We start from the raw sequence: 18283 nt of genomic DNA, 5'->3' as shown, positions 1-18283 counted from the left end.
TCCCTGTTGGAGCAGCTCAGACGACCAGGAGCTTGACGAGCTCACTCTACCTGGGTGCAGCGTGCCTTATTCCCTCTGCGGTCCCAGCCTCACTTTTTGGGCATGCTGGTAAGGTGCGCCTTTTGTCTCTTCTGGGAGCTGATTTCTGACTGCGACCCTCCCAGCAGATGTCAACCATCCAGAATCTCAGGAAGTCTTTGGTTAGAGACTGGAATCTGTTTGCGATTTGGTAGGGGATGCTGTCTCTGGGGCCAAGTTTGCCCCTTTCCCCTCCCTCCTGCCTCCTGCCTCTGGTGGGGTATGGGCCGGCCTGCAGTCGGCTAGCTCTTCTCTGGTATTCGCTCAGTCTTTTGTTGTGGGATCGGGTGAGTAGTGCCCAAGTTTAGGGCTTTTCCCAGGTTAATTCTCTCTCTCTTGCTATCCCACAGATTAAGTTGTTATCTCTTGTTAGCTCCCTCAGGTTGCCCTCAGGGCTTTCAGGCCTGGTCCTTACCCTAAGCAATGCCGCCACCCGCTACTCTCCATTCAGCACCCACATGCTGGTGGCAGATGTGAGCGTCTGGGGTAATTTTCTGCTGGGTGTTGTTTTTAGGCATGCAATCAGTGGGTTTTATTTATTTTTCTTCCCAGTTAGGTTGCTTCCCGAGATTCAAAAACTTACTCCAGACCCACCAGTGAGAGGGTTTCCTGGTGTTTGGAAACTTCCTTTATTAAGTCTCCCTTCCCAGGAGGGCTCTCCATTCCCTACTCTATTGTTTCTCTTTTTATATTTTATATTTTGTCCTACCTCCTTTCAAAGACAACGGGCTGCTTTTCTGGCTGTCTGATGTCCTCTGCTAGTGATCAGAAGTTGTTTTGTGGAGTATGCTCAGCATTCAAATGATCTTTCGATGAATTTGTGGGGGAGAAAGTGGTCTCCCCGTCCTATTCTTGTGCCATCTTAGCTCCTCCCCCCTGGAGAAGACTCTTGAGATTCCCTTGGACTGCAAGGAGATCAAAGCAGTCTATCCTAAAGGAAATCAGTCCAGCATGTTCACTGGAAGGACTGATGCTGAAGTTGAACCTCCAATATTTTGCCCACCTGTTGGGAAGCACTGACTCATTGGAAAAGACCCTGATGTAAGGAAAGATTGAAGGCAGGAGGAGAAGGGGAAGAAAGAGAATGAGATGGTTGGATGGCATCACCAACTCGATGGACATGAGTTTGAGCAAGCTCCGGGAGTTGGTGATGGATAGGAAAGCCTGGCATGCTGCAGTCCATGGCGTTGCAAACAGACGGACACGACTGAAGGACTGAACTGAACTGAACAAATTGAGAACAAACACTAATAAATCTAATTGCAACAAGTTGGTGACTAGATGCCTATAAAAACACGTTACTTAAGTGGCTTTAAAATTCAGGCTTCTGACTACATTTAGAGTGGAATGTCTTCTAAGGAAAAACAAATATACTGCCCATCAAAAACAAAGACAAAGAAAACCAAAAGAAAAAAGAGGAAAGAAATCTGAAACTGTATTCAAGAACTTCAGTTCAGTTCAGTCCCTCAGTCGTGTCCAAATCTTTGTGAGCCCATGAACCCCAGCTCCCCAGGACTCCCTGTCCATCACCAACTAGTGGAGTCCACACACTCACATCCATTGAGTCAGTGATGCCATCCAACCATCTCATCCTCTATCATCAGCTTCTCCTCCTGCCCTCAATCTTTCCCAACATCAGGGTCTTTTCAAATGAGTCAGCTCGTTGCATGAGGTGGCCAAAGTTTTGGAGTTTCAGCTTCAGCATCAGTCCTTCCAGTGAACATTCAGGACTGATTTCCTTTAGGATGGACTCGTTGGATCCCCTTGCAGTCCAAGAGACGCTCAAGAGTCTTCTCAAATACCACAGTTCAAAAGCATCAATTCTTCGGGTCTCAGCTTTCTTTATAGTCCAACTCTACATCCATACATGACCACTGGAAAAACCATAGGCTTGCCTAGATGGACCTTTGGTCCATCTGCTTTTCAATATGCTGCTTTTCAATATGTAATTGAAATTTCTCTGCTTTTCAATATGCTGACTAGGTTGTGCACAACTTTCCTTCCAAGGTGTAAGTGTATTTTAATTTCATGGCTAAATCACCATCTGCAGTCATATTGGAGCCCATAAAAATAAAGTCAACCACTGTCTCCACTGTTTCCCCATCTATTTGCCATGAAGTGATGGGACCAGATGCCATAATCTTAGTTTTCTAAATTTTGAGCTTTAAGACAACGTTTTCACCCTCCTCTTTCACCTTCATCAAGAGGTTCTTTAGCTCTTCTTCACTTTCTTCCATAAGGGTTGTGTCCTCTGCACATCTGAGGTTATTGATATTTCTCTTGGCAATCTTGAATCCAGCCTATGCTTCATCCAGCCCAGCATTTTCATGATGTACTCTGCATATAAGTTAAATAAGCAGGGTGACAATATACAGCCTTGATGTACTCCTTTCTTATTTGGAACCAGTCTGTTGTACCATGTCCAGTTCTAACTGTTGCTTCCTGACCTGCACACAGGTTTCTCAAGAGGCAAATCAGGTGGTCTGGTATTCCCATCTCTTTCAGAATTTTTCCACATTATATTGTGATCCACACAGCCAAGGCTTTGGCATAGTCAGTAAAGCAGAAGTATGTGTTTTTTTGGAATTCTTTTGCTTTTTTGATGATCCATTGGATGTTGGTGATATGATCTCTGGTTCGTTTGCCTTTTCTAAAACCAGCTTGAACATCTGGAAGTTCACGGTTCATGTATTGCTGAAGACTGGCTTTTTGAGCATTACTTTACTAGTGTGTGATATGAGTGCAATTGTGTGGTAGTTTGAGCATTCTGTGAGATTGCCTTTCTTTGTGATTGAAATGAAAACTATCTTTTCCAGTCCTGTGGCCACTGCTGAGTTTTCTAAAATTGCTGTCATATTGAGTGCAGCACTATAACAGCATAATCCTTCAGGATTTGAAATAGCTCAACTGGAGTTCCATCACCTCCACTAGCTTTGTTCATAGTGATGCTTCCTAAGGCCCATTTGACTTCACACTTCAGGATGTCTTGTTCTAGGTGAGTGATCACACCATCATGATTACCTGGGTTGCAAAGATCTTTTTGTACAGTTCTTCTGTGTATTCTTGCCACCTCTTCTTAATATCTTCTGCTTCTGTTAGGGCCATATCACTTCTGTCCTTTATTGAGCTCATTTTTGCATGAAATATTCCCTTGGTATCTCTAGTTTCCTTGAAGAGATCTCTAGTCTTTCCCATTCTATTTCTTTCCTCTATTTCTTTGCATTGATCGCTAAGGAAGGCTTTCTTATCTCTCCTTGCTATTCTTTCTTACTCTGCATTCAAATGGGTATATCTTTCCTTTTCTGTTTTGCTTATTGCTTCCCTTATTTTCATAGCTATCTGTAAGGCCTCCTCAGACAGCCATTTTTCTTTTTTGCATTTCTTTTTCTTGGGGATGATCTTGATTCCTGTCTCATGTATAATGTCAAGAACTTCTGTCCATAGTTCATCAGGCAGTCTGTCTATTATATCTAGTCCCTTAAATCTATCCCTCACTTCCACTGTTTAGTCATAAGGGATTGGATTTGGGTCATACCTGAATGGTCTATTGGTTTTTACCACTTTGTTCAATTTTAGTCTGAATTTGGCAATAAGGAGTTCATGAGCTGAGCCACAGTCAGCTCCTGGTCTTGTCTTTGCTGACTCTATAGAGCTTCTCCATCTTTGGCTGCAAAGAATATAATCAATCTGATTTCGGTGTTGACCATCTGGTGATGTCCAGGTGTAGAGTCTTCTCTTGTGTTTCTGGAAGAGGGTGTTTGCTATGACCAGTGCATTCTCTTGGCAGAACTCTATTAGCCTTTGCCTGCTTCATTCTGTAATCCAAGGCCAAATTTGTGTGTTACTCCAGGTGTTTCTTGATGTCCTACTTTTGCATTCCAGTCCCCTATAAGGAAAAGGACATCTTTTTGGGGTGTTAGTACTAGAAGGTCTTGTAGGTCTTCATAAAAGTGTTCAACTTTAGCATCTTCAGCATTACTGGTTGGAGCATAGACTTGGATTACTGTGACATTGAGTGGTTTGCCTTGGAAACAAACAGAGATCATTTTATCATTGTTGAGATTGCATCCAAGTACTGCATCTTGGACGCTTTTTGTTGACTATGATGGCTACTCCATTTCTTCTAAGAGATTCCTGACTGAAGTAGTAGATATAGTGGTAACCTGAGTGAAATTCACCCATTCCAGTCCATCTTAGTTCACTGATTCCTAGAATGTTGATGTTCACTCTTGTCATCTCCTGTTTGAACAGTTCCAATTTGCCTTTATTCATGGACCTAACAATCCAGGTTCCTATGCAATATTGCTCTCTACAGCATCAAATCTTCCTTCTATCACCAGTCCCATCCACAAATGGGTGTTGTCTTTGCTTTGGCTCCATCCCTTCATTCTTTCTGGAGTTATGTCTCCACTGATCTCCAGTAGCATACTGGGAACCTACCAACATGGGGAGTTCACCTTTCACTGTCTTTTCTTTTTCCCTTATCATACTGCTCTTGGGGTTCTCAAGGCAAGAATACTGAAGAGGTTTGCCATTCCCTTCTCCAGCGGACCACATTCTGTCAGACCTCTCCACCATGACCCGCCTGTCTTGGGTCACCCCACCCAACATGGCTTAGTTTCATTGAGTTAGACAAGGCTGTGGTCCATGTGACAGATTGGCTAGTTGTCTGTGATTGTGGTTTCAGTCTGTCAGCCCTCTGATGGCCTCTCTCAGTGCCTACCATTTTATTTGGGTTTCTCTTACCTTGGACGTGGGGTCCGTCCTCACGTCTGCTCCAGCAAAATGCAGCCACTGCTCCTTACCTTGGGAGTAGGGTAGCTCTTCTCTGCTGCCGCCCCTGAGCTTGGATGTGGGCTAGTTCCTCTCCAATGCGCTTCTGTACTGCCCTTGCATCTGCCACACTTCTGCACCTCCATCACAGCTGTGGCTCACAATAATTCAACAACTTATTCTTCCTGATATTGTTTCTGTTATTGTGACAGATTCATATGTGTGTTAATCGCTAATATCAAGACAATAATTGAAACGAATGTTCTGATTTAAGCCTTTCAGTGGCTAGAAAAAGAGGTTCATACATAACATAGAGAAGTTTAATTAAAACCCTGCTGTCTTAAATCTTGAACTGAAAGCATAAGTTTGTACCAACTGAATATATTCCGTTTTATTTTATTTTCTGTGGAAAATATATACTTCCTCCTGTGAACACTGTAAATCTAGAGGCAAGACAACTTGATAACAGTGAGTGTTCTGAGATCTGACCCGTAGCTTCTAAAGCCATTTCCCATCAGATGATCTTCGAGTGATGGCTGATTTCAGGACTGGTCAAGAAATGCACAAAATAATCTTGGGAATCTTGAATGACAGGAACCTGAGGAACTTCAAAGACCAGTGGAGACTGGAAAGAAGTTTTAGGAATTGAAATGAAAAGGCCAACCATCTACAAGTTTATTGGGCAGAATGATGTTCCTGCTTCTCAATCAGCTGTTTATGTTTGTCATAGCTTTCCTGCCAGAAGCAAACTTCTTCTGATTTCATGGCTGCAGTCACCATCCACAGTGGTTTTATAGGATAAGATGAAGAAAACTGTCACTGCATCCACCTTTTCTCCTTCTATTTAACTTGAAGGATGGGGCTGGATCCCATGATCAGAGTGTTCTAATATTAATTTTAAGCTGGTTGAATGTGTCCAAATGTAAAAAGGCAACATCTAATTTGTCACTGTGATAAACTGCTAGGGCACCAACTCAGCATTCTGAACACTGAGAAAGGAAATAATCATAAATATGTATGCTATTTTTGTTTCTATTAAGCATATGTTATGTAACTAAAAACAGTTCCAGGAAAACAAGCTAGACTGTCCCTTCTGGGGGTGATGTGAGAGTGATGGGGATCAGCTATAATACAGATGAATCCTCACTCACTGACCTTCAGCTCATGTCCTACTGTGGAGGTCTTGTTCCTAGTAGAACAAGGACTGGTACTGGTCCTGGCCCACTGTGCTTGTATTGTGGACTCCTGCTCTAAACTCAATTGTTGGACATTCTATAAGACAAACCACCCTGCTTCCTCCCAGTTTCTGAACAAGGAAATGGCATTAAAATTGGAAGAGGAGCAGTTATTTTGTCTTAAAGGAGAACAACCAAATGTAACAAATGAGTACATTCTTTCAATAAACTTTGAAAAGACCACTGCTTTGTGAGAATCAGGGAAATTTGCATATGGACTGGATATAAGATGTTCACTTCATTGGGATGAAAAGAGCAATTTTTTCACATCCTATGATTTTACCCCAAATACTCATTATGCATATTTTGTGAAATGTTCATCTGGTCCCTAAAATACTTCAGAAAAAATGAATACGGAGTAAAAGAGAGAAGCAAATCAGGGTCTGTCTTGATTTAAAAACAGATCTACATAGCTGCTATGGATTGAATTCTGTCCATCCTTGACTCCCAATGTGATGGACTTAGGAAATAGGGTCTTTGGGAGGTGCGCAGGTTGACATGGGGATTTGATGGTGGTCCTTCATGAGGGGATTAGCCTCTCCCTCTTTTTCTTTCTTATTCTCGCTCTTCCTCCTTCCCTTCCCCCACCACATGTGTGAACATAGCAAGAAGAGAAAGGCCTGATGCAAGTCAAGAATGTCTTTACTGGGATAGTCTCCAGTCTATGACAAGCTGTGGGACTAAGAGGTTAGTTTTGTAGTTATAGATGTCAAATGATGAAATATATTGTTCATGACACTCTTCTTTCTTATATTTGTTATGTGTGAAATCGTTTAGTAGTAAGAAGTTTATAGAAGGTCCATTTTGAAATTTCTGTCTTAATGATACATGGAGGAGCCGAAGAAAGCAAATTGAGGCAGGTTCCCAATGATTGAGTGATTGGAGGACCACATGCTCCTTACTCCAACTCATCACTTGTCATCTGAAAACTGTCTCCCACTTGTGAGACTTTACCGGCCCTCTCCCTGCCCCTCCCCACTGCCCCTTCCCACAATCTGCATCACCATTTTTCTGCTAAGCTGAGTCATCTAGCTGGAGATGTTGTTTCAGGACAGGATCTGGAAGCAGAAGGAACACAGACATTTTAAGAAAGAATGAACTGGGCAGACACCTCCTTGGTTTTCCCTTCTTTAGTGCCATCCTCAGGAGAGGGATTGGGCCTGTGTAAGGAGTAAGCCACAAGTGGGACTCTATATATATCTGCAAGTGAAGGGAGGAGGAAATCAGAAGCCAGTAACCAGGAGGTGGTCAGCTTGCACAGGACCTAGGAAGAAAGGAAAAAGCACTTGGAAAAGAATAGCGCCTAACAGAGGGCCAGACCTACCTGAGTCTTCTGGTAAAACTTGGAGGTCACGTCCTTCCTGCTAGAATTCTTACTTCAGATGTGGAGGGGATAGAGCTGTACTAACTGAAATGGAGTCACGGGGAGATGAACAGCCTCCCCCAGAGGCCTGTTGATTCCACTCTAAAGGTGAGTTTCCTTACAAGACAGAGAGTAAATGGCAGTTCATTCAAAAGATGACCTACTTGAAACAGTATTCAAAATACTACAAAATTTGTCTAAGAGTCCTTGCATATCTTGATCCCAGTGTTTTTTTAGGAGAGAGGATTCGTCAGACTAATTTGGGTTTCTGCTGAAGAATCTACAAGCTTCCCCATTGGTAACGTCTGACTTATAATGACCTGATCTCATCTCTCAGAACCCAAGGGATGGTAAGTTCCAGTGGGCAAGGCCTCTAAGGTCCTCGGTGTCACAGCAGCTGTGTGCCAAGTGGTCTACCACCCCCAGTCCTGAGCCCAGGATCCAGGAATATCACCAGACAGTTACAGCCCCCGGTCCACCAGAGGTGGCCTCAGCATCCTCAGCAACACACACCTCTGAGCCATTTGTCCACTGATTGGCATTGAGCTTCAGTCTGGAACAAGTGTTCTGGAGGAAGTCCAGTCTCCATCATCCAAGAGATGGGAAATGGAACCCTGGGGTGGATGACTGAGCTTAAGGCTGCAGGTAAGTTAGTGAAGACTTGGGACCAAGGAACTCTGTTTCCCAGGCTAGGAGGCTTCCAGGAAGGGCAAGATGAGAGATAGCTCAATTGCCTCCACTGCTGGGGAGCTCTCAGATGTTTGCAAGCACCAGAGTGGAAGTTTCTCTCCCATTGCCCTTCAAGCCTGGCTCCGATTTTATCAGCAGACCTACCTCCATGTGGCAGCAGGAAAGCAATATTCAGGGCTGTTTCTTCTGTGTTCAAGGCACAGTGAGGAAACTCCAGATGTTGTGACCCCAGGAGGCAGTCATGAATGTGGTGACTGACTCACTCCCAATGCAGAATCCAAAGAGCTCCTGCTCCTTGATCACCCGAGACAGACCCTTGGCTGCCTGACTAAAATGGAGCTGCATTCACAGCGAGAAACATTCTCTTCTCAGCCTCCTGGCAACTTAGAGAAGTGTCTTATGTTTCCACAGGGAACTGCTGGCTGAGCGAAGTTGGGGTTTGAGACTAGCCATGGTGAAGGGGATGTGTTCCCTCTCTGATGCTTGAGGAGACCTTGGAGCATCAAAGGCCTTCAGTTGGTTAGGATTACATGTATGTTTTTCACGGACTTTGCTTTATGAATCTGGTTGGAGACAAAGGACAGGAACACAGGAAAAGGCTGGACATTTCTGGGTCCCAGCTGATTGTGAGTTGTTTCAGCCACCAGGCTTCAGAGTCAGGGGCTGATGTTATACACAAGCCACCCTTGAAGAAGAAATAGAGGAAAAGGTTTTTGGGCAGAGAGCAGTGTGGTCAAAGGGCCTTGGGAATCACGCAGGGCAAGATGAAACAAGAGTGATTACTTGTTTCTTTGCTCTGTCAGTTCCTTGGAGTTTCTACACCTGAGAACTAGTACATGGAGATAGTCAAGGCATTGGTGGTACCCCTGGCACCTGGTGCTAATGGAGATAACCAGTGTGTGTACATGTCTCTGACTCCAGGGGTGATTCAGCCTTGTGATAGCCCCAGGTTCTTCCTTTTTGGGAAGGTTGATATGGCTCAGTGCTGCTAACTCACAACTGAAGTACAGGATGAGGCCATGGTGTTTGAGGTGCAGGCCAAGTTCCAAGTATGGAAGGATGGTTGGCAGTGGAAGGGTAGCCATTTATTAAGCTTGGTTACCTTGGTTCCTAGCAGTGGCTACTTCCCACATCTAGAATGCTTTTCTACCAGCTTTTTGCATGGCTAGGCCCTTCTCAACATTTAGCATCATCTCAAATGAGTGTCTCTCAGGTTTGCTTTCTCTGGCCACTGCACTTTCACAAGCACAGACTCTGATCCAAAAAGTGCCTAGACACTTACCTCAGCCAAAACAATAATTACTTTTACCACAGTGGCAAGGTGGAAGAGGGATCAATTGAAAGTTTGAGATTAATATACGTATACTATTATATTTCTTTTTTTAAATTTTTTTAATTTTTCTAATTTCCCCAGTTTATTTGAGAACAATTTTGTCTGACATACATTCATATGAATTTTAGATCAGTTATTTCAAAGTGCACACAAATTATGTATATTCCCCTACAACCAGGCACTGACAAAAGAATACTTAATATACCAATATTTAAGTATTCCAACATAAAAGAACTTTTTTCCACCTTAATACTTTTTCCCACACAAGGTGATCTATAACTGGCATTCAGGCAATTATATGCATGTAGAAGCAGACACAGTCCCCAAACTGACCATAAGATAAACCAGCAGACACTTCTCCTGGTTATAATTACATTTCCAGAGGCAAAGGGGTTCAAATGGGAACAAATAAGTTGACTTCCTTATGAAATAAGCTACACAGGCACAAACTAAGAAGGAGTGAAGGTGCTAAAGGTGAATCCCACAAATATCCCTCCTTCCTGTCCTGAAAATACACGCGTGGGCACTGTGAGCGCGGGACACTCGACCAGCGTCACTGGATGCCAGGCCCTGGCATCGAGAGGTAGTGCAGGCAGGGGCCCGTCGGGAGGGAGAGGTAGTGCGGGTTCCTGGAGGGAAGTCTTATTCACTTCATCATGTTCTACTGTGCTGCTCCACTATTTCCACTGTTCCACTGTTTTTGTAACTGGGGCAAAGTGGGAGGTTTAGCTAGTCTAAGGAACTCTTACTCCATGAACTATCTGAATCAAAGATTTTTTCTTTACTCTTTTGCTAAACACAAAGACTGATTTCCATCTACAATTATTTTCTCAGGTGAGAAACAGCAAGTAAGCTGAAGGGAGGGCTGCAGCCTTGGCTCAGAAGGGACACTGTTGACAGTTGACACATGGCCTGGGGGGACGAGCCTAGGCCACAGCGGGATGGCCTGTTCAGCGGACCTTCTCCAGGAAGGCCCTGCAGCACCGCACACACTGCTGGTAGACGGTCTCAAAGTCCACGTCGTTGCCATAATAGGGATCTTCAATGATAAATTGTTTTTGTGGTTCATAGCTCCCGAGTAGTTCGATTTTCACTCTGCAGTTTTTAACTTGATTACTTTTTCTATTCAGATTTCTCAGATTGCTCTCATCCATACATAGTATATAATCAAAAGTGGCAAAGTCTTCTTTGGTAACCTGTCTTGCTTTATGGGCTGTGTTAATGCCATCATTTCTTAGGCAGCTCACAGCTCTTGGATCTGGTGACCGGCCCATGTTCCAGTCAGAAACAGCCCCACTGTCAATGACCCAATTATCTGAAATCTTTTGATCAGTTACAAGTTTCCTGAAAACCGCTTCTGCGATGGGTGATCGACGGATGTTACCTGCTCAGCCATCTTCCTGTGCGCGCAGAGGTGCCCAGTAATAACGTCCAATATATGTATACTATTATATTTCATAGATAATGAACAAAGACCTAACATATAGCACAGGAATTCTGCTCAGTAGTCTGTAATATCCTGTAGGGGAAACGAATCTAAGCAAGAATGGATACATGTGTATGTTTCAGGGTATTAATGTCCCATACAACTAATATTAATACAATACCTTAAATCCACTTATCTCCTCAATAAATTAGATGCTGAATTTAGAAATAAAAGGTTACCTGTAGAGACCCATAGGTTTCTTTAGAGACGCAGGATTCCAGATATGATGCTGGAGATGGCAGAGTGGGTGCAGAAATCTAGACACGATCTGAGGTTACAGTTTCCTGAGCTTTGGTGTCTGTTGCTTCTAGTGTCACCTTTAATTTGTATTCAGAGTATCTAATACAAGGGCTTGGAGACCCCAGCTGGGTGTAGTTGCAGGATGAGAGGGAGGTGCTAGTAGGAGAGTGAAATCCCAGCACCCTAGGCTTGGGTTGGGACACATTTGAGGCACAACTTATGCCCCAAGTTCCATGTGAAAACAGACTGTATCTTCCCTCGGCACGACTTGAATGACATCAGACCTAGACTTGTTTCTGAGTAATCGAGTTGGAGATATTGATTCAGTACAGTGTCTGGGAGCAGAAGGGATGGAGACATTTTCAGAAACAATGAAATGGGCAGCCCCCTCCTTGGTTTTTCCTACTTTAGTGCCAGCTTCAGGTGAGGGATAGGGCCTGAGTAGGTCGTGAGCCACAAGTGGGTCTGCATAGATATCTGCAAGAGAAGGGAGGAGGAATTCAGAAGCCAGTAATCATGAGGTAGGCAGCTTGCACCGGACCCAGGAGGAAAGTAAGATGCCCTTGGAGAATAATATTGCCTACCAGAGGGCCAGACCTACATGTGTCTTCTGGTGAGACTTGGAGGTCACGTCCTTCCTGCTGGAATTTTACTCCAGATATGCAGGGGATAGAGGCGTCCTCATTCCCAATGAGTCACAGGGAGAGAGACAGCCTCCCCCAGAGGCCCTTTGATTCCACTCTAACTGTGGGTATCCTCCCAGGCCAAAGAGCAAATGGCAGGTCAACCAAAAATTGACCTACTTGAAATAGTATTTAAAATATTACAAAATTTGTCTAAGAGTTCTTGCATATCTTGTTCCCAGTGTTTTTTAGGAGAGAGGATTCATCAGACTAATTTGGGTTTCTGCTGAAGAATCTACAAGCTTCCCCATTGGTAACTTCTGACTTATAATGACCTGATCTCATCTCTCAGAACCCAAGTGGTGGTAAGTTCCAGTGGGCAAGGCCTCTAAAGTCCTCAGTGTCGCAGCAGCTGTGTGCCAAGTGGTCGACAATTTCCAGGCCTGAGCCCAAGATCCAGGAACATCACCAGAGAGTTACAACCCCTGGCCCATCACAGGGAGCCTCAGCATCCTCAGGAACATGCAACTCTGAGCCACTTGTCCACTGATTGGCACTGAGCTTCAGTCTGGAACAACTGTTCTAGAGGAAGTCCAGTCTCCCTCATCCAGGAAAGGAAAAAACTGAAATCTGGGGTGTGTGACTCAGCGTAGGCAGCAGGTAAGTTAGTGAGGACTTGGGAACTCTGGTTCCCAGGCTAGGAGACTTCCAGGAAGGGCATGATGAGAGATAGCTCAATTGTACCACTGCTGGGGAGGTCTCAGATGTTTGCAAGCACCAGAGTGGAAGTTTCTTGCCCATCAACCCTCAAGCCTGGCTCCGATTTTATCAGCAGACCTATCTCCATGTGGCAGCAGGAAAGCAATATTCAGGGCTGTTTCGTCTGTGTCAAGGCACAGAGGGGAAACCCCAATTGTTGTGACCGCAGTAGGCAGTCATGCAGGCGGTGACTGACTCACTCCCAACTCAGAATCCAAAGAGCTTCCACTCCTCGTTCACCAAAGACAGACCCTTGGCTGCCTGGCTAACATGGACCTGCATTCACAGCGAGAAACATTCTCTTCTCAGCCTCCTGGCAACTTAGAGAATTGTCTTATGTTTCCACAGGGAACCGCTGGCTGAGCGAAGTTGGGGTTTGAGACTAGCCATGATGAAGGGGATGTGTTCCCTCTCTGAGGCTCCAAGAGACCTTGGAGCATCAAAGGCCTTCAGTTGGATAGAATCACATGTGTGTTTCTCAGGGACTTTGCTTTATGAATCTGGTTGGAGACAAAGGACAGAAACATGGGACAAGGCTGGACATTTCTGGGTCGCAGCTGATTGTGAGATGTTTCAGCCACCAGGCTTCAGAGTCAGGGGCTGATATTATTCTCAAGACTCCTTTGAAGAAGGAATAGAGGAAAAGGTTTTTGGGCAGAGAGCAGTGTGGTCAAAGGGCCATGGGAATCACACAGGGCAAGATGAAACAAGAGTGATTACTTGTTTCTTTGCTCTATCAGTTCCTTGGAGTTTCTACGCCTGAGAACAAGTACATGGAGATAGTCAAGGCATTGGTGGTGCCCCTGGCACCTGATGCTCCCTGTGATAACCAGTGTGTGTACATGTCCCTGAGTCCAGAGCTGATTCAGCCTTGTGATAGCCCCAGGTTCTTTCTTCTTGGGAAGGTTGATATGGCTCATTGCTGCTAACTCACAACTGAAGTACGGGATGAGGCCATATTGATTGAGCTGCAGGCCACGTTCCAAGCATGGAAGGATGGTTGGCAGTGGAGGGGTAGCCATTTATTAAGCTTAGTTACCTTGGTTCCTAGCAGTGGCTACTTCCCACATCTAGAATTCTTTTCTCCCAGCTTTTTGCATGGCCGGGCCCTTCTCAACATTTAGCATCATCTCAAATGAGTGTCTCTCAGGTTTGCTTTCTCTGGCCACTGCACTTTCACAAGCACAGACTCTGATCCAAAAAGTGTCTAGACACTTTCCTCGGTCAAAACAATAATTACAGTTACCACAGTGGCAAGGTGGGAGAGGGATCAATTGAAAGTTTGAGATTAATATATGTATACTATTATATTTCATAAATAATGAACCAGTACCTGACATATAGCACAGGAATTCTGCTCAGCAGTCTGTAACATCCTGTATGGGAAACAAATCTAAGAAAGAATGGATACATATGTATATATAAGGGAATTAATTTTCCATACATCTAATATATAATACAATACTGTAAATACACTATAATCGTATATAAATTAAAAGCTCATTAAAAAAAAAAGATTACTGTATACACCCATCTTTTTCTTTAGAGATACAGGATTCCAGATATGATCCTAGAGATGACAGATTGGGTGCAAAAATCTAGTTATGACCTGAGGTTTCATTTTTGTGAGCTTTGATGTCTTTTGGTTCTAGTGTCACCTTTTGTTTATCTTTGGAGTATCTAACCCAAGGGCTTGGAGACACCAGCTGGGTGCAGTTGGAGGATGAGTGGGAGATGTTAGTAGTAGAGTGAAATCCCAACTCTCTAGCATTGTGTTGGGGCACGTTTGAGGCACATCTTATGTCCCAAGTTCCATGTGAAGACAAACTGTTGCTTCCCTCTCCACGACTTGAATGACATCAGACCCAGACGGCTTTTGTCCTTTGTCATATCCTGCTTCCCCTGAGACCACACTGGTTTCTCTGGGAGAATTGTTTTCTTTTTAATTTTGGCTGAACTATGTCTTCATTTCTACTGAGGTCTTCTCTATTTGCAGAAAGCAGGAGTTACTATGTAATTGCAGCACACTGGTTTTCAGTCCTGTCCTTCTCTTGAGGAGATCACAGGCTCTCGGGCACTCAGGCTCAGAAGTTGTGGCCCAGCAGCTTAGTTGCCTTGGGGCATTTGCAATCTTCCCCAACCAGGTCTCAAAGGCATATCTTAAGTACTGGATCAAAAGGAAAAACACCCTGGAAGGAATTTGAAATGCATCACTTTTACATGAAACTTGCCACCATGGCCTATTAGTGAGGAGACTGATAGAGGATTGTCTCCTGCTTCAAGCAACCTCCTGAGACCAGGACTGATTTAGGTTCCCCTCCCAAGTGTTCCTACAGCATCTTGACTGTCCTGCCATGAGGCTTTGTTCTTGCTTGAGTTTCTGAAACAGGCCCTAGACTATAGCTTCCAGAAGGCAGGGCTGTCACTTGACTCACTTGTAAGTATACGTCAGTAGATCTTGTCTCATTCAGACTCTCATGCCAAGACAGGGATAACACCAAAATCAGTTATTCTATTATGAGTGTTACATTATAGGTTCATCTACTGTAAACAAACCCTAAATAACATTGTCTTAAATAGAATACAATTTAAATTCTCTTTCATATAATATTTGTGCAGGTCTCTCCACAGAGATGGGGACCTACTTCTTTCTTGTCACATCTTCCACCTGGGTTACTAACCTCTGGTCTAAAATGGCTATTCCAGTTCCTGTCATTACATCTACATCCCAGCTAGTGGGACAGAAAATAATTCTTCCATATGGAAGTGACTTATCAACTGTACTCAAATTCCACTGGCTGAAATATCTTCCATGGTCATGGCAAACCTGGAGCTGGTGGGTCCAGCAAAGGCAGGAGAATGTGATCCTACTACAGAACATTCATGATGAGTATCAAGGACCACCATCCTTCAGTCATATCACTGTAATTCATTCTTCTTTGGTTCTCCACACACAGTTCTCAGTCTATCTTGGCCTGCAGATAAGGATATGGATGAGGCTATAAGAGAGGAAATGGCCCAGGCTGTACAAATATGGAGAAAATAAGAAAAGAAAGAAGCTAAGAAACTATAAAAATGCAAAATCTATAGGAAAGCATGCTTGTAATAATAATTTTGCATTTATGCAATTTAGGTATACATGGGGTATATGAATCAATTTATAAAATAAAAAATACAAGAAATGTAAAATATAAGTATATTCACTAAACACAACAACATAAGGCTATATCATATTAAACACATAGTAGTATCAGGATTAAGTTTGGATACACATTGCAAAGAACAAAACAACCAAAACTTTAGCAAGATAAATTTGATTTTTCTCTCCCACTGAAACAAAGCTGGAGGTGGGCCAGCCAGAGCTTGGGTGGTATCCATCTCCAAGGTTACATGATTGTCCAATATAACTACAGGAGATCCAGCCATCAAAACTAAAATGCAGACAACAGTTAGGAAATAGGTGGGGAAGGGAAGAGTCTCATCTCTCAGCTAAGTCAGCTCCTTGAAAACAGTCTTCCAAGAAATCTCTCTTCTAGCTCTGCTTGCATCTCAAACCCACCAGTCATGACTAAGAGCACGGGTGGGCAGGAAATGCAGTCCTGTAGCTACTGGGCTCATGGCTATATAACAAACGATTTTCAGTTCTGAAAGAGAAGCATAGAATAGATCATTTTGTAGGTAGCCACAAGCATCTGCCTTAAAGAACAAACCTTTTCAGAATGGATGAGGTTAAATGGATGGGCACAGTGTGGGAGCCAGGAGGAAGGAGAAACAATGAGAAACAGCTAGATGGATCTGAACTGTGCTCCAGAAAAAAGAGACAGATTGGTCAGTAGAGATCTTCTAAGGACTGAAGTGAGGATTATACATGCCATGTGACCCAGATTGTTTTGAAAACTGCTTTTCCAACTCAGGTCCCAAATCTCTCTCAATTCTTCTGCTCCTAAATACCTTGTCTTTGTTACCTCACATTCTGACCTACCTGTCTCACCTCCCTTATTTCTATTCACACCACTTCTGCATCTTGTCCACCAGCATTGCAAGATCCAGTACTAAGAAGCTAGCAATAGTTTCTAGAAGTGGGTAGAAACACAATGACTATTTCTACTTGGTATTTGTTTGTCCTGATCAAGGTCTTTTGAAGGACTGTGATGGCTTGAATTATGGAGATCTCATGTTTCCTCTAAAATCCCAAGCAAGAATGTGACTTCCTTGGCCCTGGAGTGGATGTGTTCACTTTCACATCCACAGGTCTTAGCAGAACAGTAATTCCCCAGTATATGAACAAGCTACATTTCAAAAGGTTGTTCAAAAATCCCAATTTCATCATAAGTCCAACAAAGTTACTTAGGTAGCCAACTAAGGCAATTGCCTATATACTATTGTAGTTTAATAGCTTTATGATACTTTTCACACAAATAATACATAAAGAACAAACACAGACAATAAAACAAACAGTACCTGGATAGGGTATGGAAACCCACTTCAGTATTCTTTTATGGAGAATCCCCATGGGAAGAGGAGCCTGGTGGACTACAGTCCATAGGTTGCAAAAGTCAAATACAGCTGAGAAACTAAGCTTACCTTTAAAAATAGAGTAGTCGTACCATCTACATCACCACTGCATTTATGCTTCCATTCAGACAGCGTAGGCTTGAAATAAAAACACTGCAGTATTGTCCTCCATGCACTTCTGTACAATAAAGTACACAAAGCACACCCACTTGTCTGGGATGTGCCCACGGCAATGTGTGTCAGATCTGTAAACTAACTGATGTGATTGCACATGCAAATGCACTTTTACATGTTTGAAAGTTTTCAACTTGAAGGTTTGTTTGTAACAGACTTGCTACACAGGTTTTCAGTGAATGTATGTAGTGAGGGAACAAGAGAGGAGAGTAAGGACCTGCCTCTTCTTTCCCTTTTTCCATGCATTATGGTCACTCTGAGCAGAAATTCCATTGGGTATCATTGAGGCCCTGTGTATGGGTATATCACTGCAAGTAAGAGAAGAAAATGATCCCAGGATATGGTACAAGAGACATGGTTGTTTGAAAAGATCCAGAGGTACAAAATAGGAGGAAATGAGTTTTCACTGGTGTATGTGAAAAACTTAGCAAATATCATCCGGATTTGTTTGTAGTGATTCAGCTGTGGTTTAGGGGATCAGTCCCTGTTGCCTAGGATGAGAAAGAGAAGAGAAGAGAGAGGAGACTGAACCATGAAAATCAAACATGTATCCCAGGTCAAGTATGTCTAGTATCGAAGAGACATAAGTCCTGTCAATTTATCTGCTCCCCCCTGAGAAGAATTAAATTAGTAAAAGAGGGAAGGTCCACACGATGCTATCACCTAATTCTTCTTCTGTCCAGTGAACATTGATTTCTAATGCAATTTCTTTATAAACAGAGCATATACTTTGTATGATGGAAGACTTCTAATTTATTGTCCCATACAAACCTTTGGGGCTGTTTTGTGCCCAGGCACATGGAGCTCTGGAGACTGGCAGGCTCTCTTTCGACTTCAGAGAGCAGTGTATGGGGATCTGCTGTCATCTGGGCCCTGGGTTATATCTTCAGTCTGGGTTCACATCTGAGTGGTTAACTCTAGTTGGGTTTAATTATGTCATCTTGCTCTTTATCTTCCATTTGTCCCAAGTTCTTTCTTTCCATTTCTCTTTTTACTTCTTTGTGACTGAGTAGT

General features: G+C 43.4%; 1 protein-coding gene across 1 annotated transcript; it reads right to left on the bottom strand.

The window, feature by feature from the left end:
- Positions 1-10422: 10422 nt before the first annotated feature.
- Positions 10423-10746, bottom strand: LOC133067924 (low molecular weight phosphotyrosine protein phosphatase-like). Its single transcript, XM_061158986.1, has one exon. It carries the CDS (start codon positions 10744-10746, stop codon positions 10423-10425), a length of 324 nt encoding a protein of 107 aa, XP_061014969.1.
- Between the last annotated feature and the right edge of the window lie 7537 nt (positions 10747-18283).

This window comes from Dama dama, chromosome 2 (genome assembly GCF_033118175.1).
Source record: "Dama dama isolate Ldn47 chromosome 2, ASM3311817v1, whole genome shotgun sequence".
In the NCBI taxonomy this organism is placed as follows: domain Eukaryota; kingdom Metazoa; phylum Chordata; class Mammalia; order Artiodactyla; family Cervidae; genus Dama; species Dama dama.
The sequence above is the reverse complement of the archived record's forward strand: the minus strand, read 5'-3'. Positions and strand labels throughout refer to the sequence as shown.